At 47.9% G+C, this 21,826-nt stretch overlaps 9 protein-coding genes across 9 annotated transcripts; 5 read left to right on the forward strand and 4 right to left on the reverse strand.

The window, feature by feature from the left end:
* Positions 1 to 902: 902 nt before the first annotated feature.
* N7487_008062 (E2 ubiquitin-conjugating protein UBC13) lies at positions 903 to 1,535 on the reverse strand (the record flags this gene model as incomplete). Its single annotated transcript, XM_056875792.1, has 4 exons — positions 903 to 1,078; positions 1,137 to 1,268; positions 1,328 to 1,416; positions 1,483 to 1,535. The coding sequence occupies 4 exons, from the start codon at positions 1,533 to 1,535 to the stop codon at positions 903 to 905; spliced, it is 450 nt and encodes a 149-aa protein (XP_056727980.1).
* Positions 1,536 to 2,090: 555 nt separating this feature from the next.
* N7487_008063 (Mtc5p) lies at positions 2,091 to 6,386 on the forward strand (the record flags this gene model as incomplete). Its single annotated transcript, XM_056875793.1, has 2 exons — positions 2,091 to 5,294; positions 5,349 to 6,386. The coding sequence occupies 2 exons, from the start codon at positions 2,091 to 2,093 to the stop codon at positions 6,384 to 6,386; spliced, it is 4,242 nt and encodes a 1,413-aa protein (XP_056727981.1).
* Positions 6,387 to 6,973: 587 nt separating this feature from the next.
* N7487_008064 (peroxiredoxin family protein) lies at positions 6,974 to 7,873 on the reverse strand. Its single transcript, XM_056875794.1, has 4 exons — positions 7,776 to 7,873; positions 7,610 to 7,722; positions 7,350 to 7,513; positions 6,974 to 7,255 (listed from the first exon to the last, which is right to left on the reverse strand). The coding sequence occupies exons 1-4, from the start codon at positions 7,829 to 7,831 to the stop codon at positions 7,076 to 7,078; spliced, it is 513 nt and encodes a 170-aa protein (XP_056727982.1). The 5' UTR covers positions 7,832 to 7,873; the 3' UTR covers positions 6,974 to 7,075.
* Positions 7,874 to 9,390: 1,517 nt separating this feature from the next.
* On the forward strand, positions 9,391 to 11,082 carry N7487_008065 (MDR family MFS transporter; the record flags this gene model as incomplete). The annotated part of the gene is made up of 1 exon (XM_056875795.1): positions 9,391 to 11,082. The coding sequence occupies one exon, from the start codon at positions 9,391 to 9,393 to the stop codon at positions 11,080 to 11,082; it is 1,692 nt and encodes a 563-aa protein (XP_056727983.1).
* Positions 11,083 to 11,796: 714 nt separating this feature from the next.
* On the reverse strand, positions 11,797 to 12,752 carry N7487_008066 (pyrroline-5-carboxylate reductase family protein; the record flags this gene model as incomplete). The annotated part of the gene is made up of 2 exons (XM_056875796.1): positions 11,797 to 12,665; positions 12,713 to 12,752. The coding sequence occupies 2 exons, from the start codon at positions 12,750 to 12,752 to the stop codon at positions 11,797 to 11,799; spliced, it is 909 nt and encodes a 302-aa protein (XP_056727984.1).
* A 599-nt stretch (positions 12,753 to 13,351) lies between these two features.
* Positions 13,352 to 14,020, forward strand: N7487_008067 (FAD-dependent oxidoreductase; the record flags this gene model as incomplete). The annotated part of the gene is made up of 2 exons (XM_056875797.1): positions 13,352 to 13,498; positions 13,601 to 14,020. The coding sequence occupies 2 exons, from the start codon at positions 13,352 to 13,354 to the stop codon at positions 14,018 to 14,020; spliced, it is 567 nt and encodes a 188-aa protein (XP_056727985.1).
* A 231-nt stretch (positions 14,021 to 14,251) lies between these two features.
* N7487_008068 (uncharacterized protein) lies at positions 14,252 to 14,542 on the reverse strand (the record flags this gene model as incomplete). Its single annotated transcript, XM_056875798.1, has 1 exon — positions 14,252 to 14,542. The coding sequence occupies one exon, from the start codon at positions 14,540 to 14,542 to the stop codon at positions 14,252 to 14,254; it is 291 nt and encodes a 96-aa protein (XP_056727986.1).
* Positions 14,543 to 15,492: 950 nt separating this feature from the next.
* Positions 15,493 to 16,208, forward strand: N7487_008069 (nuclear transport factor 2 family protein; the record flags this gene model as incomplete). The annotated part of the gene is made up of 2 exons (XM_056875799.1): positions 15,493 to 15,572; positions 15,818 to 16,208. The coding sequence occupies 2 exons, from the start codon at positions 15,493 to 15,495 to the stop codon at positions 16,206 to 16,208; spliced, it is 471 nt and encodes a 156-aa protein (XP_056727987.1).
* A 1,039-nt stretch (positions 16,209 to 17,247) lies between these two features.
* Positions 17,248 to 21,246, forward strand: N7487_008070 (serine/threonine-protein kinase; the record flags this gene model as incomplete). The annotated part of the gene is made up of 6 exons (XM_056875800.1): positions 17,248 to 17,864; positions 17,915 to 18,643; positions 18,703 to 19,011; positions 19,038 to 20,581; positions 20,631 to 20,960; positions 21,011 to 21,246. 6 exons carry the CDS (start codon positions 17,248 to 17,250, stop codon positions 21,244 to 21,246), a joined length of 3,765 nt encoding a protein of 1,254 aa, XP_056727988.1.
* Positions 21,247 to 21,826: the final 580 nt, after the last annotated feature.

Genomic DNA, 21,826 nt, shown 5'->3' on the forward strand with positions numbered 1-21,826 from the left:
CAGGATAATTGCATACCTTGGATTTTATTATTTAGTCTCTGCTTGGAACTATAAATTGCTATAAGCGCAAATGATAAAATACTTGAAATTACACCGAATTCACCTTTCTTTTCTGAGAAGTCCACGATAAAACGCAATGAACATGGAATTTTCGCTGACGAATTACTCCTGGCCCTCGATGAAGTCGAATTTCCTTTCAATCTAGACTACATATGCAGGTGGAAGCTTTTCGTGGTAGAGTGGCTTGAGCACGATTCTCATATACAATTATGTGAACTCAGTCTACACCTACACGTTTGGAGTACATCTCCTTTTCAATGGCCGTTTCTATCTGAGTTGAAAATTAGGAATGGATGAAGTCCCCTCGGTATACTTAAAATGTGTTCTGTAGGAGTGCCAGTTTAAGCCCTCCTTTACCATATTCGTACATATTTAAAAAGGACATCCAAAAATACGTCGGTGTGTTCTTAGTATAACGCCCCTAATATCATCTTGGGCCAAACGGATCAGATTATAAGTCTTATTTCGTCAAGGAAAGAGATGGCAACAGTAGCTGACTATTCTCGCTGACAAACATGCAATCCTCAAGGTGAGGTCCATAACCATGTGATAAACAACACAATGATCAGTGCACTCCAGGGACTGTAAGTGGCTGGACTAGATTAGATGATGTTTGTTATAAACGGCCGATTAAAGTTAAACACGCCTGACGAGGTTATTTCTCTGCAACGCCTTCTAAAAAGAGCTAGAATAACTTGAGACAAGAGTAATGGGAGGAGCAGTTAATGAAATCCTACTCAGAGTAATAAGGTTGCCCAATAACAAACGCTTGGAATTCAATGCCTGCTATCACAAATAGAAAGGGTTGTCCTGCACTTCATGGTCACATAATACCAACGGACTTAGGTCATAGCATGTGTCCGAGTCCACTCCTTTGCTGTTTGGATCGCAGCAGGTTCATCATCCTTCCATCTCTGGGCAACGTCATTGGCGAGCGGGTCGTCGGGATTCGGGGCTCCAAGCAGTGCTTGAATCGAGAGTAGAATCGTACGAATCTGGAGAGCTGGTGACCAATTGTCTAAAAAAAAACATGGTTAGATATGTGCAGCTTGAGAGCAAATCGTATTCTGTCTTACTTTTCAAGACATCCAAACAGATGCGACCTAGACGATCGATATTGGGGTGGTAGATCTTGGTCAGGAAGCGGATTTTGGGTGGGGTCATAGGATAGTCGTCTGGTAGGAAGAGTTCAAGTCGGAAGATACCACCTGCAGAAAGTAGGTTAGTACTTCAATTGGGTATGAGGATCATGTCACCGCGAGCCTACCCTCGTATGGAGATTGCGCAGGTCCGTGAATTGAGACGTCGAAATAGCGGAGGTTATCGTCATGGGGCACAGCATTAATGCCTGGAACACTGTAACCCAAGCACAGTATGTTAGCTACTATGCAAATGACTTTTTGAGCGAGATGAGCTGCTTACGGCTCTGCCATCAGACGTTCCGTCTCCTTAATGATTCTCTTGGGTAAAGCCATGGCGAACCAGCTTATCGACACGCGAGTAGACCTGGTTTAGTAATTTCAGACGAGGAGACTGTTCCTAAAAAAGACCAGAAACCCACACGCTTTCGACGTTGGGTGGGACTATAATAAGTAATCGGAAGAAGCCAACAGAGAAAGGTAAAGGGAAAGTCAACTAAAAAAACAGATCCAGATCTCGACGTAACCGGCCGAGGGGCTCCTGCATGGCGGGGTTGTTTCGCGTGCCGTATACGAGATCATGTGATGTCATAATCCCGCAGTGATAGCCACATCCACATTCACAGCCACAGTGCCAGCCACGCCCTTGTCCTTATCGTGTTATCGCAACCCAACTCTCCAGTCTTCGCGACAAGTCGAACATATAGCAGTCATCTTCGACCATGAAACAAGAATAGCGGATGCCATTGGGGAAAATGGGAATAGGTACATCACTACCAAATACATATGGTCTTGCGTTATATGCATGGGTAGCACTTTGACTTCCCGGTTCCTGCAAGATCGCGGCCCGACGAACACCGGAAATTAAACAGAGCGGCAATCACAGTTATCATGTCTAGCTCGATGGAACCGAGGCCTCTGACGTCGGCTATGGAGAGCCCGACGTTTGAAGAGGACAGCTCCTTTCATGTAGAGCAACCGGTGGGTTCTATGTCAATATCCCCCTGTGGACGGGATGTCGTTCTAGCGTCCAAGGAGGGTCTGCATGTCATCGACCTAGACTCACCATATTCTCCACCGCGGTATCTCCCTCACCACACACCATGGGAGGTAGCTGATGTCCAATGGTCGCCATTCGCTGCACGCGATCAGTGGGTTGTCAGTACATCCAACCAGAAAGCGTTAGTCTGGAATTTGGCCATGAAGACATGGCAGAACTCCATTGAAATTGTGCTTCATGCCCATTCTCGCGCAATTACCGACATCAATTTCTCGGCTTTCCACCCAGATGTCCTAGCGACCTGTTCCGTGGACAGCTTTGTGCACTGCTGGGATTTACGTACTCCGTTGCGGCCAGCGGTCTCATTCTCGGATTGGTTTACTGGTGCAACCCAGGTAAAATGGAACCGACAAGACCCTCATGTCATTGCAAGCTCTCATGACCGGTTCCTTCGGATTTGGGATGACCGCATGGGCGCATATCCAATCAAATCGATTGAAGCACATAACACCAAGATCTATGGAGTTGACTGGAATCGTGTTCGACGCGGCGCTCTAGTTACATGTTCTTTAGATAGAACAATCAAGTTCTGGGACTACACCACCGATTCAGATGTCCCAGAGAAGCAGATTCACACACCATTCCCCGTGTGGCGGGCACGCAATACACCGTTTGGATGGGGTATGCTTGCAATGCCGCAGAGAGGCAACAATGATCTTCATCTTTACAGCCGGCGAGCTGGAGAGGGCTCAAGTCCAGAGGATGACTTGCCTTTGGTACATAGTTTCCCTGGGCACAAGGGACAAGTCAAAGAGTTCTTGTGGAGACCGCGTGGAGGGGTAGCGGATGGTATTGACCATCGCGAATATCAACTTGTCACGTGGGGAACGGACAGGGAGCTTCGTTTGCACAAAGTTGATCCCGAGATTCTGGCGCGCGTTGGATACGAAAAGGGCAAGTCCTTTATCTCCACACGAACCGTGACACGGCTCGGTGCCGTATATCGGAGTTTCCGCGATGTGAATTCAGATTTGGATCTCGATGACGTTGACGTGGCTTCCTCTGTTGGGAATCAGAACCAGAATACTGCGGCAGGCACTGGGATGAACGCCATCACTGTTCCTCACGCCCGGGGTTGGATAAAGGGAGGCCATGTTGATCGAGTTGGCATGCAGCCAAGGTCAAATTTAAGAGCGGACACAAATCCAATTGCTTGGATGCGCGGTGTGAAAATCTCAGGCTGGGATATTGAGACACTAGGAGATGAAATCAGCCAGGTCGGTGAAAAGTTCACTAAGGTGGCATTTGATTCAGTTGACGTTCGACAAAGAAAGATTTCTATCTCTCTCAACGGGCCTTGGGGTGTTGACGGGGCTTCCTTGTTCTTGAAAGTCGACATCAAGTTCCCAATGAGCTATCCCAAGACTGCGATCCCAACCTTTGCATTCCAAAAGACGGCAGCTGTCACCGATGAGTGGGCTGCTAAAACCACCGCCGAGCTGCGCACAATTGCCGAAACCTATATGTCCCGAAACCGAGGGTGCCTGGAAGGCGCTGTGCGGTATCTTTTAGGCGAAAGTAGCCTGGAGGACAGCATTGCGTGGATATTGGGTGAAACTGGCGATACCCTCAAGTCACCTATCAATGGTGAACTAGAAGGTGAATCTAGCGACGAGGATGAAGTTGGCATGACCCAGAGCCAAGAGCTGGGAATGAGTTCTGAGCTACTCCGCCCTGTCAATGCTAACGTCATGGTGCCTGTGGCCAAAGTATGCGGAGCGCTTTGGGCGAACGACGGCCGCCTCATATGCTTCTTCCCGCCGAAACCAAAGAAGGATAAGTCAGCCGAGTTATTCGAGAACATGGGTTTCAAAGAGATGTCTCGTTGGTCTAGAGGCGATAAAGTCTTTGAAGGCTTCGGCCGATTACATACCAGCTCACCCGGCCCACGCGGTATGGGGACGATAACAAGCACAGATGATGGTGCCTCGGACGATTCGGACGAGTCATACTCAGACACATCGAGCTCCTCGGGCTCCTCTGACGTTCTTTCTGGGCTACCAACACCTTTCCCAGCACCTCGGACATGGCGCAGTGCCGGCAGCTATGGCATCCACCGGCCACGATCAACGGATAACTCTCAGCGATCGACTGGAGGTGGAGCCACAGTCAAATCAGAGGCACCCCAGAATATCATATCGATTCATAATCTGAGTGATATGTTACCCGTCAAGCGGGAGTTGGCGAGTCAATATCGCATCTGTGGCAAAGGAACAGATGTATGCGCCCATAATGCGGCTGTTGCCCTTGACGCTGGCTGCTACGAATTGGCCCAAATCTGGGGTCTGATAAAGTTAGTGTTGCATGTCCGAAAAAGTCCCGGTACTTTGCCCGAGTCAGGGCTGTTGCATAAGCGTACACACAAAAAAGGGGGCGGAATTGGTGGTCTGGGAAAAGACGGGCTGTATAGAGACTTGAAGGGCAGTATTATTCGCTGGGGCGACCACCCCCTTGGCAGTCATTGGCTTGTCCCTGCTCTCTTCGAACACTTTGAGCGAATTGGCGATGTGCAAATGGTGGCAATGCTCTCATGTGTACTACTGGAAGCCAACCAAGAGGGATTTTTGGAGAATCAGCAAGCTAAAAAGACACCCGGGAAAGATGATTTCTCATTGGATTTCTCCCCTATCCCATCGAAAATTCCAACCAAGCCACCAGTTGCGATGCCGGTTTCATCTGTCCTCAAAGAGGTCCAGGCTATGCCCGCGCCCCAGACCTCAGCACGCTCGTCTAGTGAGATCTGGCGTCTCGATTCCACTCCCCCACATTCCACAGGCACCACGCCTCCATTCATGTCTCGTCCACGAGGCATTGCTGCCGACCACCGAAAACATCCGAGCCACAATGTCTCCATGGCTGCATCGCCTGACCAGCAATCCCAGGCACGAAGTGGATCTGGGTTTGGATCAGTGTTAGCGTCCTCATTATCTCGTTCATTCACATTCGGACCGTCATCTGCGTCACCACCGACAAGTAGGATGGACAAGAAAAAGCCGACCCCTCAAAACAGCCCTGGTGTGGCAGCCGGACAAGCGGTGAGTAGTATCAATCATATTTTGAGATAGCGTCTAACCCCAGTTGCTCTCTAGTCACAGGCTCAATCCGACACTGAAAGCGACCACGCACCTGAGCCTACACCACCACATGCAAGATTCAAGGTCACATTCAAGAACCAAAGTGCATTTGAAAGCGATGGACCTGCGCAAGACTCTTTTCTCGACAGAGATGATGAGGAGTTGTTGTATCGGTCATACCGCGTTGCTTATGCCAATATATTATCGATTTGGGATCTTCCCGTTCAACAAAGCGAAGTGATAAAGATTGGAGCTGTGGCTGATCGAGTGGACGACTTGACTTCAAGCCATTACTGGAACAGTACCGGCTCGGATGAGACCGCGTTGGAAGACTCACCGCTGGAGCCAACCCCCAAAGCTCTTGACTTCCAGCGTCATTGCGCCAGCTGCGGTCACGCGTTGCAACTCTCCATCTTTAACAAAGAACCCATAGTCCCGAATACCCCCTCCAAGCGACACCAGCGCAAATCATTTGGGCGTCGATGCCCTAATTGCAAACCTCGGCAGCCACTACCGACCAGATTGCCTTGCGTTATCTGCGGCGAGGTGGTCGACGGTATGCTAATTCCTTGTCTGAGCTGTGGGCATGTGAGCTGTTTCGACTGCCACCAACGTTGGTTCCTTCGACCAGCCGACAAATTCGACAGCCCATTCGACCACCCAGATCAGCACAATTCCCTTCCAACCTGTCCAACAGGATGCGGCTGCCAATGTTCCGAGCACATTACCGTTGATGTCCCCATGCCTTTGTTGGAACCAGTATCTCCTGGCCCCAAAGAGTATGCACCTATTACCCAGCACAGTATTGTCCAGGCGAAACACTCTCATCGCCGACAATCTGAGCCCGTTGGCTTGGCTCCCGCCCGAAAAGAGGCACTGCTTCCCAAGGGCGTTGGCCAACTCGAACACGATTTGGATGTGTGGCAGGATTCATCGCCGTTTGCATCTCTGGCGCGAGGTCTCGGCGGTGGGTTGAGCCGTGGCTTGCGGACGAAAGAAGATCACAATAAGAATAAACCTGTCACAATGGCATCGAAATTGAGAGATTCTTGATTTTTCGAGCTTGGTGTTGAACGGTGTTTTATGGGTTTGCGTATATCCATTGCTTTCTCGGAAGGACTTTCAACTTTTAATAACTTAATTGGATAATTTGATCCGTGAAATTCAACGATTGACACTATCCATATAATCGACCATTGTGAAGTAGGCTGTATATCACAAGTGTCATTTATTCTGATGCAAGGTCTACGAAGTACCACATAGTAGACTATTCTATTTCAAAACTATTAATTCTGTTCGAATATGCCACTACATACAGTTTGAATGCTTGGCAATTGAAATGCTGACGATCTAGATCTCCATCGAGGCGTTGAGCACGGACAGTGGCACTGGCCTTCAGCACTAGTCCAATATAATAGCGGCGCGCCAATCAAAACGACGAGGTATAGTTCTTAGACCGTACCTATGTTGTACGACAAATCAACCTTAAGACAACTACCGTTTACTCGGATAAAGACAATAGAGAAGAATAGAAAGAATGAACTCGTAGCTTCATTAAAGGTATTTCACTCTTCAGGTAACAGAGCAAGTAACAGGGCGATCTAAAAATTCGGAAAACCGCTGAAAGCAGAGGGGAGAAACCGTGCTGGATATTTGTACCCAAATACCGCAGTCCGACCCCCAATCACCCATGAAACAATGCGCCAGCCCATTTACCCAAATCTATTTTCAAACGAGTGAATTTACAGCTGCTTGAGGACAGACTCGGCGCGGGAGAGGTCGAGGCTGTTCTTGGCGGCCTCCTTGGCGGCGTAGATGACCTTACCGTGGTCAAGGACGATCACGTAGCGGTAGGTGCGACCCTCCTCATCAGCCCAGCCGATGCTCTTGGAGAACTTGGCATCGGGGTCGGAGAGGAAGAGCTAGAAAAAAAAAACAAAGACAGTCAGTCAATGGAGTCCATGGGTTTGTTGAGGAATTGGCAGAGGTTGAATGGAGGGGTGATGGATCACATACAATATCATCTCCGGTGACACCGTTGGCCTTGCCCCAGGCGCTCATGACGTAGGCATCGTTGTAAGCGAGGACGGCGACCTGGTCGACACCCTTGGCGCGGAGCTCGGGGAGCTTCTGGATGTACTCGGGAACGTGGTTGGCGGAGCAGACGGGAGTGAAAGCACCTGTAGAGAGGAGTTGCGGTCAGCGTGAGAACCTTGCAGACGGCAGGAAAAGAGGGGGGGAGGAAATTGAAAATTTTTGAAAGAGCGGTCACATACCGGGAAGAGCGAAGAGGATGACCTTCTTGTCAGCCCACTCCTTGGAGGCGTAGTAGTTGATGGGGATACCGCAAGAGGTGATCTCGCCAGCCTCCTCAGACCAGGGGATGTAACTGTTATCTTGTTAGCTGGGAGACAATTGAAAAGAAGGAACTCAATGACTCACGAGAAGGTCACATCCTGGGGGAAGGCATCGCCAGCGTTGAAACCCTTAGTGGCCATTTTGAGTATTGGATTGATTATTTGGGGGAGGGAGAGAGAGAGAGATCGAAGTTAAGATTGTTAAGATTGTGGATACGAGAAGAAGAGGGGAAAAGGGAAGGAAGTAGGTATTTAATAGTACGGCTTACACATATCGGCCCATCGGGATTTATGACGAAGTGGGGACTTGGCTCTCAATTTACCAGAAAGTGAGGTGATCCGAAGAAGAAAGATACCGAACCACATGGATTATCAAGAAAACACGGCCGAGACTAAACGAGGGGCGTTATCTGATTCGTATTATTCATATAGACGAATCGGATTAGAGGATGAGTCAGCCCAGATTATTGTAGGTATCGGCTATTAAGATAAGTTACTAAGTAGTTCGGATTTAGTATTCCTGTTCCTAGCCGTTCTCCGGGATTCTTGGAGAAGTGTCCTGTTTTTGTTGGCCCAAAATGAGGGACCCAGGTGGGGGATGATGTTATAAAATGCCTGATCTCTAAGGCAGCAGGTGGGATAATAAGGTCATGTGACTCTGGTGCCTTGTACCTGTATCTGTATGCCTTAGGCCATCAGTTACGCCAGACAAACCAACCTGATTGGTGAATTTTACCTTCTCGGAGGAGCTTTTCACATGTTAGTGACCCCGGAAGCTAAATCTTAACCTCATCCATGTCAAATGCAATCTCACTTGTTCATTTCTCTCGGAAATACATGTACACAGTGTCCGTTTCACATGTCACTCTGTCTGCGGCCGTGACAATTGTGGTCCACACATCCGTGATAGGTTTAGCAAGATCAAATACCTGAGCTGCGTTCGTATCACCAATATCGAAAGTTGCAAATTTATGGTTGCGGATCGAGTGATCGTTCATAAGCACGGTGTTCCATGGACCATTGATAGTATCGGCTTTTTTACCCAGGGGGTTTCATAAACACCAAAATGCCATCATACTATGCATATATACTTAGTCTGTTGGCAAAAAAAAAAAAAAAAAAGAAATATCAGGACATCTTCCACTACACGTAAATGAGGGCCAAAAACATATAGCTCTCCAACACCAATCAAATACGCTCCTCAAATCTGTGTCGACTGTTATCCCAGAGGCATCAACTAGTCATCTATCACAAGAAATTCCCCGGGTGCTATGCAAACGTGATAGGGGGCATTGGCAACCTCTCGGTTTAATTTGCCGTGGTCTTTTGAGCAAATATCAGCAAAGCCTCCGTACCCTGTACCCAGACTACTTTCGTACTTTTGCTGATACCACCTTGCTGAGACCCATACTGACTGCTAGTTCTAGAATATCATTGGTGGCCCAGCGCCGCTAGTCATTCTGTCAGACAGAATAGCGTTGGCAGATCGCCCCTGGCCCGTATGCCACATGCGTCTAACTTTCTTCGGGAAAAGATTAACGGCAATCTCCCGTGGATCGGGTTTGGGGAACGGGTTTCGGAATTCAACTGCTAGCTCTATACTAATGTCTTGTCACGTCCTGATGTCATTGCATTTTCACGACATATTAATATCATGGCAGAATTAGATTTACCGTCAAGGGGAAAGTCAAGGGAAAGCCATGGAAAAGCCATCGCCGACAACCGAGCTAGCTGTACAAGAGCCTTTTCGCGCACCAGCTGAAGAACAACATCAACACCATGGAGAAATACCAACGCAATCCAATAGTGACCGTCTCGCCCCAAAGAAGACATGGCGCTTTTGGGCCGTGTTCCCAGCACTATGTGTGACGACTTTCCTCTCGGCCCTCGATACATCCATTCTCTCAACCGCCCTCCCCACAATCGCCCTTGATGTTAATGCCGGCGAGCTATACATGTGGATCACAAATTCATACATTCTATCATCGACGGTTGTCCTCCCACTATTTGGCCAGACCGCAAACATCTTCGGTCGGAGATGGATGCTGATCATCTCAGTTGTCATATTTGCCTTGGGGAGTGGCATGGCCGGTGGTGCGAAGAACACTGGACTTCTTATTGCGGGAAGAACAATCCAAGGCATCGGAGGTGGTGGTATCAACACTCTTGTGGACATCGTCATTTGCGACCTGGTCCCCCTTCGCCAGCGAGGTAAATATGTCGCGCTCATGGCAGCTGTGTGGGCAGTTGGAACAGTGATCGGCCCCGTTCTAGGTGGCGCATTCGCCCAGTATGTCTCGTGGCGTTGGGTTTTCTATATCAACCTACCTCTTTGTGCTGCGTCACTTCTACTACTAGTGCTATTCCTTCGAGTCAGACACCCGCGCAACAATGGCTCCATGTGGCACCGGCTCAAGCGCGTGGACCTCGTTGGTAATTCTATCCTTACAGCTGCTGTTGTCTCGATTTTGCTCGCCCTCACTTGGGCTGGAACAACGTATTCCTGGTCTTCGTGGCGAGTCCTTTTCCCTCTTATCCTAGGGCTCGGAGGGATGTTCCTTTTCTACGGACATCAAGTTTCACGATTCTGTGTTGAGCCCTCGATTCCCCTCCGGTTGTTCTCAAGTGGAACAGGGACATGCGCACTATGGATTGCTTTTATTCAGTCTGTCCTGCTATACTGGGTCGGATATTTCCTACCAATCTATTTCCAGGCTGTACGTGGCTCGACTGCCACGGAATCCGGGTTATACGTGCTTCCTATCACGGCCGCAATTGCACCTTTTGGAATCATCACGGGTGTTATCATCGCTATAACTGGAAAATACCGCATCTTTCACTTCCTAGGATATATATTACTCACTACCGCTAGTGGCCTCTTCTCGCTCCTGGATGACCATTCACCTGCTCGCGACTGGGCTGGCTTCCAGATACTCTTCGGCGCTGGTTCTGGTATGATCTTCTCCAGCACTCTACCTCCGATTCAGGCATCGCTACCGGAGTCCGATGTGGCTACTGCAACCTCCACCTGGGCATTTATGCGTAGCTTTGGTTGCATATGGGGTATTGTTGTTCCAACCACTATCTTCAACGCACGTGTCCAGGAGCTGCTGTATCGCGTCAGTGATGTGTCTCTGCGTGTAAAGCTTGCTAATGGAGGTGCATATGCCATGGCCAGCGAAGGATTGATGCGTAATTTACAAAACACCACGAACCTTATGGCGGAAGTTCTCAGTGTGTACCAAGACAGTTTGCGATGGGTGTGGTGGATTTCCATCCCGTTTGGTGGTATCGGGTTGCTTCTGTGTATACCCATAAAGCAGCTGGAGCTCACGGAGGATTTGAATACAGAGTTTGGGTTACCCAATGCTGCACCAAGCAGAGAAGGGTGAAACTGTCAATTTCTTTGTGCTATAGACGGCTGTGGCTATTGTCAGGAGTCCCTATGAATTCCAAATGGCGGACCATACTCCAGAGGGCCCACGCCTCCCATGACTTTCCTACAATAAGGAAAATTGACCGATTGGTTTCATAGGCGCCTGAGATTTCAACTCCATATTGGCCGGTAGGTCTTGGATCGCATTTTTGAAGCCTTCGAGTACGTCGCGGACTCGCGGTGACCCAGGGCTTAGCTGTGACCATGTAGGGTCAGTTTGACGAGCACATGTTTCTTATTGACATGTCTTAAAAGGCGATCGAGGGATGTGTGAGGAGGTAGTGCGATATACGGGCGACTAAGTATGCCACTGGTTATAACTCTCTCATTGGATATTATCTCACTGCTTCTTTCACCGCTGGAGGCATATACAACAAGACAAGAATTGTAATCGGCCGCTTATATGGCCTTGTTATTTTCTTTTTGTATGTCTTTTTTAGGTGTATATGAGGGCGCTCAAAAAAGCATATCTATATACGAGACTTGAATAGTGTGACCAACTATTAATCTTCAACCCTATAAAGGTAATGATATATCGCGGAGATCTGTGATGGTCCCGAGATTTAATGGATTGCGATTTCAAATACTATATCTCTTTTCCTACTGGATACGATGCTTAATATGTGCATAGTATTGAAGGCTACCCTCAGCTTACTCCCCAAATAGCAGATCAATGTCTTGTATCATTAACATGGGGTGTTGTCTCCATCAAACGAGCCAGAGTAACAGCTTCCCGAAGCGCCCGTCCAACATGCCCACGCACACCAGCCTCTTCCATGACCATCAATCCGCCAATTGTGCAACCCTCGGGAGATGTTCCTTGATCCTTCAAAAGGGCAGGGTGGATACCACTCTGCAGCATCGTTGCCGTCCCTTGCATTGACTGAAAGATCATGGTGTGAGCCATGTCCCGTGGCATACCAACCGCCACCGCGGCATCAATCATTGCATCACAAATCACAGCGAAGAAAGCGGGCGTTGAGCCCCCAACAGCGGTAGTAGCATTCATCAACTTCGGATCAACGTGTACTGCCTTGCCGATTTGCTCGAAGATCGACGTCGTTATCTGGAGATACCGTTCGGGCAACGCCGGCTCCGATGTTTCAATAGCCGTCAGTGATTGAGACACCTGGGCTGCGATGTTCGGCAATGTCCGCACCACCCAGGCTCTTCCAGCTGTGTTCTCGGCAGTGGTTGCGCTGCCATAGACTGTAGCCTCGAGCTTTTGTCTTGTCCAGCCGGCGGCAATGCTGATGATAAGCTTGCCTGTCAAGGCGTCGCGGAGCCCGGGTTGCGTCAGGACGGTCTCGATATCGGCGGGGTCTGCGCCTAGAATAATGACATCGGCGTTTTGTACGGCTTGTACATTGTTGCCGCGGGAAATGCTTATTTTGTCCAAGGCCTCGGCGAATCGCTCGGATAGTCTCTTCTCTGAGTTTTCACTGCGCACGCATGCAATATACCGAGCAAATGGTAGATCTTTGGACTTCTCTGCTGATGCATTGGCCAAACCGTCTAGAATAGCAATGCCCAGGTTTCCTAGATGTGTTAGTCGATGTATTTTGCCAATGGGTTTCCGCACTTACCACAACCTAGGATGCAAAGGGTCCCGTTTTGGATATCCATGATTTAATTATCAAATCAAGTCAGCAAGTAAATTATTCAAAGGAAATGAAACCAAAAGGCAACAAGTTCTGAATTTTGAAGTACATCGGGGACGTATCCGAGTGTGGAGAATTCATACCCCGCTTGAATCGAATCCGATGTACAAACATACAAACATATATGAGAGCCATGAGTTTCATGAGTTGCAGGAGATTTTCAAGGTCAAGAGACTGCTTTCCCCCTCAAAGTTATGCGGATTTGCATTTATTGCTTCTGCTTCCAGTACTCCATTCCATGGCTGGATACATCGCTCTAATAAGTGTTCAAGTCAACAGCACCTTTTATGAATTCGATCAATATTTCGAGGTTTCAAAGTATAAAATCCATAGTTTAAATAGGAAATCGACTAAATACATATAAATATACGAAGGTATAGAAACATAAAATTGGAGAAACCATCGGAAGTCCTCCCGATCAACCGTTTCCCCTCAGCTCTTATCTTGGAGACCACTTTTCTCCAACTCCGCATAATATAACTGTTTTGGGGGTCGATGCGGGGGAAATACTATATCAGCTCAATAACCCACAAATAAGCAAATGCACTTTTATTTTCTTTCATCATGGGCATTTCCACATCGGATTCGATTATTGTTGTCGGCGCTGGCGCCTTTGGCCTCTCGGTAGCACTGCATCTTGCTCTACGAGGCTACACAAATGTCTCGGTCTTCGCAAAAGATGACTATATCCCTTTCGGAGATTTGACAAATGTAGTGTACCCCTAAAAGTCATTTATTTTCCTTAAAAGAAAAAAAGAGAAAAGAAAAAGGGAAAATAGAATAACTACTAACGACTATACGGTTGAAATATAGGCCTATCGTGCAGCACAAGATGCAGGCGTGCAATTTTTCCTGGGACAACAAGTCGACCAAATAGCCTATGTGAGCACATTGGCTGGGAGGAAGAACGCTGGTATCCGCACAAAGAATGCCGGGTTTTATCCCTCGTCGCTCGTCATTATCGAAGCGGGGGCTAGGGATAGCGATTCATCTGAAACTGGCCAGTTACATGGCCCCGACCCCTTGGCCATACCCCTTTCTCGCTATACCAACACCAACCCAAATTCCTTCGCCGAATACGTGCCACAAACATCTTCCTCGGTTATACTGCTATCGGGAAATTTGGTACCAATCTCCAAGATATCTTTGGTGGGACCGCGGGTCGTAGATCTCCTAGAGGCAGCGAGTCAGAAAGTGTCGGAGAATTTACCCCAACCCTTGTCTAAGCTGTGAAGGGGTTTCGTCAAGGACCAAAATACCAACTCGATATATTCACCATCACTCAATAATTCCCGGTCCCTGAAACAGACTTGGACCCCTTGATACCGATCGAGGCCTACCATGTACAATCGGACCATTTCTAAACATACAAACTTTCAAAATTCAACTCAAATCTAGTCTATTCTTCAAGAGTAGGGCGATTGCATCTTATTTATGAATTATTTATAGACGCTAGAAGTCAAATTATGAAGTCAATGAGTCAATACTCTGGTGCTGCCGACGAGGTCTATCGACCCGCTCAGGGTCGACCAATTCAGGAGCTCCTGGAATCAACACGGCCCAGCCAAGACAGGGACGACAAAGACCCATCGCAAAGGCCTCGGTGATACGGAGGGTGGGACGTGGATTAGGGCAAGGTACTCGTCTCTCACGGGCATTCGCTTCTTTACAGCGCTCGATCCACACTGCTTCGGTGTGCCCACAACCACTGATGCCACAATGGCCACGGTACCATTTATAACGCATTTTGCACATAATGGATTATGGATTATGGGTTTGTTGAAAATGGTAGAGCTCCGGAGTAAGTACTAGCGATACTAGCCCTGGTGGAGAAGGCTGTGATAGAATATGGGATTGGAAGAAAACCTATATATTTGTAGAACTTCCAAAGAGCCGTGGAGCTCAATGAAATGAATAACATTGAAATCCGTTGTCTTTTATTCTGAACTTTGCTTTTTATGAGACAAAGAGTTCTGTGCAAGAAAGCTACAATCTTAATTATTGAGAACAATTCATTGTTGATATCTTTGTTCCAAATATAAACGATCCGTAGATCATCGGTTTCCACTTGGTTTTCATTCTATTATGTGGCATGCTATCATCAGGACTGACTATATATATACAATGTTATCAGTATTTCACAGTCACTACATGCTGCGAAGGTTAGAACTAGCTTGAAGTAATATTAGACATGGTGGTGAGTGGGCTTGTGTGGGCTTGTTGTTACCTAGGTAGGAAGTAAATATATATAGTTCGTACATTTACTATAACAATCATCCCCAACGCGAATTATCAAAACAACCAAACAGGTATCCTACGTTTGAAGCATAATTAGCGAAAAGGAATTGATTTATTCATTGAACAGACCTATATTCGATACGACGAGTCAAAAGCATATATATTTCGGAGCGCAAGATTTAGTACAATATCTGCCTACTGGTTACATGGCCAGGAATTTGCCTGTCAAGTAAGTCACTGTATACTTTTTGCCTATAGCTAATTTTGGCTTATAGAATTACTTATACAATTATCATGACGTACAACCTTAGCAGATCTGGATGGAGTAGACAAAACCGTACTTTGTACAGCGTTACATCGAGATGACTAACTGGAGCTGTCTGTAGGTACCCGTCGTGTCAGGGGTTTAAGCTTCTCAACCTCACAAATTCGAACTAAAAACAAACTCGATTCTATATATCCCCACTATGGCAGATCTTAAACCGCCATTCACCGAGGAGACTGCGCAGAAGAAAGTCAAAATAGCGCAGGATCTGTGGAATACGAAGTACGTGTCGGATTTTCTATCCTCTATGACCCTTGGCAGACCATGTGTTCGAAAAAAAGGGAATTTATCCCTTGCATTCTTGCCAACTTGTATTGTTTGTCTGTGCGGATTGCCCTGGACACATGCGAGTATACCTCAACTGGGAAGGGTCTATCTTAGGTTCTTGAGATGAACCGTTGTTATTTTGAGTTGCAAAATTAGATGACGTAGTGAATCCATCGCCTGTTCTGACCATCTACGATTAGGGATCCTGCCCGAGTCGCTCAGGCATACACGCCAACATGTATCTGGCGTGTTCGAGACTCATTCTTCACCGGGACGGAGTCTATCGTGGCGTTCCTGGAAGCGAAATGGAAACGTGAGCGTGGTTATCGACTTCGGAAGGAACTTTTTGCTTTCCAGGATGATCGCATTGCTGTGCAGTTTTGGTATGAGTTTCAGGACGTGGAAGATGGAATGCGCTGGAAGAGGTGCTATGGATTGGAAGACTGGACTTTTGACGAGGCTGGGAAGATGCGTAAACGTATGATGAGTGGAAATGACGTCCTGATCGGACCGGAAGGTGATGGTGAGGGGCGATGGTTTGCAGATGAGGTTGACGTGAACGATGTACTTATTAGCGAGGAGCATTGGTGATATTACGATGGATATTCATGTATTTGAATAGTTCAATTGGTCCTGAGGATGTGGTGCACCATTACTGTAGGGCTCTATATAAATTTCAAGTAAGAGAGATATTGGGCTCTCAGTTTGACCCCAAAAACCGGATATTAGAAGATGAGAAGCTTATGGGTATGGAATGTTCAACATAGATACCCATGTAGGCCCCTGGACAATTAAAGTGGCGATTAGGTCTGGAGTTGATGGTTGATTTGTTATTATCCCCCTTCTTTGGGGGAATGTCACCATTCCCCCTCGATCGCAATTGATGGCAATGAAAGCATTGTATGAATTTAAACCTTTGACTATATACATATATTTATTTCATAAAGAACTTGGCAGAACTAAAAATTAAAAAGACAGAATAAAAAAAACCACCCAAACGATTCATATGGGGGGAGAGTGCCTGAAGTGAGGTGGGAGGTGTGAATAGTGGCATGGGACTTTGAGGGCTTCTACCTCCTCACGCTGATAGGTCAAGTCCCACACAATAAATCGGCAAACATGCCTACATGAAGTCAAACAGGTACACCGTAGATAGTAAACAATGATAGAGGGTGCTAAGTACATTCCGATGGGAAGGAAGGTATCTCTCATTCCTGTCCGGCCGAAGTATGCATGCCAACCTCTTGTCCTTCATGAAAATTGGCAGTTCTAATCTTTCCCCCCTCCATCCTGTGTTTTTATCTTGATTTTAGTCAGTTGGGGTTTGTCTCTTGAGGTCTTCTCACTTTTTCTTTTTGCCCACTGCATCGTTATCTATGATGTGGTGTTAACCAGTCCTTGTCACTCTTTAATTTCTCTTCTTCTTTCTTTCCCAGAAAAGTCTGGAGCCGATCTTTACACACAACTTGTTTTTTTCGTTGAGACTTGGAAGAAGAAGTTGGCCGTTTTGCGTTTGATCTAATTTTCGGTGCGTTGGCTACTGATACATTTGACGTCGAAGGGTCAGCTAATGGGGTCTAGATTGAGAACTAATCCGCCGATTTTGAAGAGGCTTGAAACATACGCCAATATGCCTTGCACCACCTCTACCATGGACCAGATAATGTCGGACGTCAATGACTCTCAGCGGAGGCGTCAGCCATTGAGAGATGTATCGAGCCGGATCAACCAGTCTAAGTCGCCAAATGTCGAGACACCGCACCTCAGGATCGAGGAATCAGAGCAGATGAAGAGTCCTGATCGGATGTCTTTCCCTATGACCCCTACCCCACAAAGAAACAAAGAAAATGAACGCCTGTCAGTGGCTACCGACCTGCAGCCCGACTCAGCCCGAAACTCCATTATGTCTGCGGCATCTCTCCTATCAACCAAAGGGAAAAGAAAAACACACGTGGGTCCATGGCAGCTGGGACGAACACTGGGGAAGGGGGCCACTGGACGGGTGAGACTAGCCAAGCATGCTGTCACTGGACATACGGCCGCTATCAAGATCGTTTCAAAAAAGTCTGCTGCTATGGTTCAGAGTGAGAGTATCGCAGCAATGGACCGGAATATGGGAAACTTCCCTACCAATTCAGCCACCCGACAAATGCCCTGTGGCATTGAACGCGAGGTGGTTATCATGAAGTTGATTGAACATCCCAATGTGATCAGTCTCTATGATGTCTGGGAGAACCGTGGAGAATTGTTCGTCCCCACCACCCTCGGAGTTGAAAGTAAACTAACCTGATCGCTAGGTACCTTGTCCTTGAACACGTTGAGGGTGGAGAGTTATTCGACTATGTATCTAATAATGGCCCACTGCCAGAAGAAGAGGCTGTGCGCCTATTCCGACAAATTATTGCGGCCCTTGGCTACTGCCATCGTTTCAATATCTGTCATCGCGATTTGAAGCCCGAAAACATCTTGCTTGATGCGAATCATAATGTGAAACTTGCTGATTTTGGTATGGCTGCACTGCAACCTGCAGGCCACTGGTTGAACACTTCATGTGGTAGCCCTCATTATGCAGCACCGGAAATCATTTATGGCCGGAAGTATCGTGGCGACAGAGCCGACATGTGGAGCTGTGGTATCATCCTGTACGCCCTTTTGACTGGTTACTTGCCTTTTGACGGAGGTGATTTGCAAAGCACCTTGCGGCTTGTGAAGAAAGGGGACTACATAATTCCACCCGAGTTGAGCGACGAAGCGGCCGATCTCATCCAGCGTATCCTCCAAAAGCGCCCAGATGACCGGATATCCATGCAAAACATTTGGTTACATCCGTTGTTAACCAAATATGAAAAGCTTCACAATGCCATGGTTGACCACTACGTCGGTCCTCCTCCTGCCCTGTCCGTGAAGGATTGCGGCCCAACCTTGTCCTGTCAGCAGGACATTGACCTCGATATCCTTCGCAACTTGCAAACTTTATGGCATGATGTTAAGGCCGAGGATCTAATTCAAAGGCTTCTATGTATCGAGTAAGTACGGCCTGCTAATTATCAGAATGACCCGCATCAAGCTAACAAACGACCATCAGACCGACCCATGAGCGGATGTTCTACAACGCATTGGCCAAATTTCGCGATGAGCAGCTTGAGAACTACCAGGGACAGCCTCTAGAGTACTCAGCTAGTGACTATCACCACATCTCCCGCCCTGGTAGTAGAGTTCGCCGAGGCCGAAGCCAGACGGGCCAGGGTAACTCCAAACGTCGTGCCCAGTTCCCATCTGTCAAAGAGTTCCCTCGTCGGGTCAGTTCCATCAAGGAACCGATGTCCTCCGGTACTACAGCAAGCTATGACCCATATCGGTCACCCAACCACGCTAGAATAACGTCAGAAGCACAGTATGCCAATATTACTATCCATCGAGAGTCGTCGGAGCAGTCTCAGGCTGTTCTGTCGTCCCCAAGGGTGAACCCCCGCCTTCCATTGTGGAGGAGCAAGAGCCAGAGGAGTCGGATGGCCCAGATGAATCGCCATTCACTGTTCTCCAGAAGCGGAAGCACGGGCCCAGCTCTATGAAGTCTTTCGTCTCCTCCAAGGTGCCTCATTCCAGCTCCCGGGCTCCCGGGATGTCGACACACTCCTTGAGCTATCGACGCAACGTTTCCTTCCACCACGCTCGCAACAGATCTCATGGATCAGCATCTGCTAAACAAAAGAAGAGAAAGCTTGCTGCGCCAACTCAGCAAGCTGAGATTAAGCGTTCACCGAGCACCTGCAGCTTGCAAATCATGGCAGATGGCCTCGATCTCCCGGACATGCCAAGCAGCCCGCCCCTACCAGCCCAGCCAACGGTGGTGCGAACGAACGGACCGAAAGTCAAGAGCCTGAGACAAGTCAGAAAAGTTCACGAAACAGACTACACGTGGAGGGAGGATACTCGAAAAGTCTCCCATGAGCTCGGCCAGATCTGCGAGGAGGCATTCAACGGAAGCTCTGTTACAACTATTCGCACCACGAGCGCTGGCTCTGGATACGAAACACCGGCGACACCCGTGTCAATGGCAAGCCCTAAGCAAGTTTATGCTACTCCAAGAATCCCGGTATCTAATACCGCCAAGGACTCATCTCGGTCTTACAATATCAAGGAGCTTACAGAGACACGCCAAAAGCTTATTGAGCACAGCCGGGGTCGAAAGGATAACGTTGGTGGTTATCTTTCTGGTGTCATTACCCATCTTGATCGCTTGATTGAAGAAGACAAGGTCAAGAACGGTACACGGCGAGAGCTGGATGTAGCATCTTTGCAAGATCCTTTTGTCACTTCGCCGAATGAGCCCGTCGTCCCTATTATCAGCGAGAATTGCGCAAGCCCTGTCCGCGCGCCCAGCGAAACCAGCCCGCGACGTCAGCAAAGGCCACGAACGTCGCTCGCTACATCCCAGGGCGATGATGCTAAGGCCACTATTCGGATGGTCCCCCATAGCTCACTTCCCTCCATGCAGGAGGTTAAGCCCTTGACCATTCGGAAGAAGAGCTCCACCAAGTTCACTTCACCACAGGTTCATGAATTTGCTATGAGTGACTCTATGGGCGGCGATCAGGACTTTTCCATTGGTTCTCGACGCGGTCGTCAACCTAGTGGCCTGGCTCCCATTGAAGAAGTTCCCCTGTCCCCTAAGAAAATAACAACCCGTGCTCCTGAAGGAAAGAAATGGTCATGGTTTAAGCATCGTCCTCAGAGCTCTGATAGTCCTCCTGCGCTTCCACCAAAGGACACCCATCTCATTGTCCCCAGTGGAGGGACGACTGTGCACAATCCCATTACCCTTGAGCCTGCTTCTCCTCCCCAAGCAGAGAATGGAGACCGAGTCCCAAGACGAAAGACATCTATGGATCGATTTGGCGGAGGCTTTTTCAAGAAGCTTTTGACAAAAAAGTCCACCCAAAACATGGAAGAACCTCCTACTAGTAAGTGTGACCTGAGTAAATTATGTCTAATATTCTAACCACTTCATAGACCAGGAGAATGCTATCCAAACCACGCCAACCAAGGATAATCGGCATTCTCTGATGTGCAAGGGGCTCGCAGACACTGACAGTTCGACTGAAGCTTACCATCCGCCAAACCCGTTCAGCCAAAAGCGCCGCTCAATCGCCAACCACAACTGGTTTGCCCGGGTTTTCCAGATCAAGCCTGCTACCCAAGTCATTGCGTTGAACACATCAAAGGTGAAGGGACGCAAGGAACTATACAAGCTCCTTCGCGAGTGGCGGGATTTCGGTATGGAGGATGTGTACCTGGACAAGACCAACAGTATTGTTCACGGTCGTGTCAGCGAAGCAAATTGTAAGCCACTCATCTCACCTGAATCTGCCCTTATACTAATCACCCGTTAGTCCTCCATCTTCGAGAGGTTGAGTTCACTGCTGAATTTTACACTGTTCTTGAGCACGGCCACCAGGCCAACCTCAGCTTGGTCCGCTTCAAACAGGAGCGTGGCGCTGCTTCATCTTTCAACAGGGTCGTTGAGACTGTGCAGAACACACTAATGCGCCGTGGCATGGTTGTTGAAGACCCATCTCGTGCAAAGAAGATGTCGCGCGTTCTGGACTCTGTTCCTAGCCGCAAATAAGCCATTTCACGACCCATTTCCTTGATATTTTCTCTCAATCTCACCATGAAGCATCTCCCTCAAATACTGTCAGTCAACTATTGTCTTTCACTTCTCGACATTGCGCCAGCAAAACACCCTAGCATACTGCGTTCCAGCCCTGCAAAAGCACTTCCTTTGCATCTCATATTGTCCGTTCATTCACCTCCACGCTCGTTTTCATCTCATCCAAGCCCCAGAAATCACACAGGCCTCATATTACAGGCCACCTCCATAGTTTTCTTTCATTTTACCCCTTCAATCATCTCTTGTCTGTCACCCACTTTCTCTATTTGTTAATTATCCATTCCTTTTCGGCTTGTGTGGGTTTTATTTTCTGGGTTCCTTGTTTTTCTATTATAGTTCCTCCAATCTTTTGCTTTTCACTCTTTTCATCACCCGTTTTGGCCTTCAATAATTTGGCATAATGCTTAATTTCGGCGAGTCGGATATTTGTACCTCACCCATCTCGCTGTTCTAGATCAGAGAAGCTTTAGAAGGAAATAAAATACAATCCATTTACTTCAACAATGCCATTAGGATAACTGTGCTAATAACTCTT

This window comes from Penicillium crustosum, assembly GCF_028827405.1.
Source record: "Penicillium crustosum strain IBT 35664 chromosome Unknown utg000003l_segment0_segment0, whole genome shotgun sequence".
Taxonomy (NCBI): Eukaryota; Fungi; Ascomycota; class Eurotiomycetes; order Eurotiales; family Aspergillaceae; genus Penicillium; species Penicillium crustosum.

Coding starts and splice junctions, on each gene's coding strand:
- N7487_008064 (XM_056875794.1), bottom strand. CDS start 7,831: ATGGCCACTAAGGGTTTCAACGCTGGCGATGCCTTCCCCCAGGATGTG. Junction 7,514..7,609: donor CATCCTCTTCGCTCTTCCCG/GTATGTGACCGC, acceptor TCCTCTCTACAG/GTGCTTTCACTCCCGTCTGC. Junction 7,256..7,349: donor GTGTCACCGGAGATGATATT/GTATGTGATCCA, acceptor TTTTTTTTCTAG/CTCTTCCTCTCCGACCCCGA.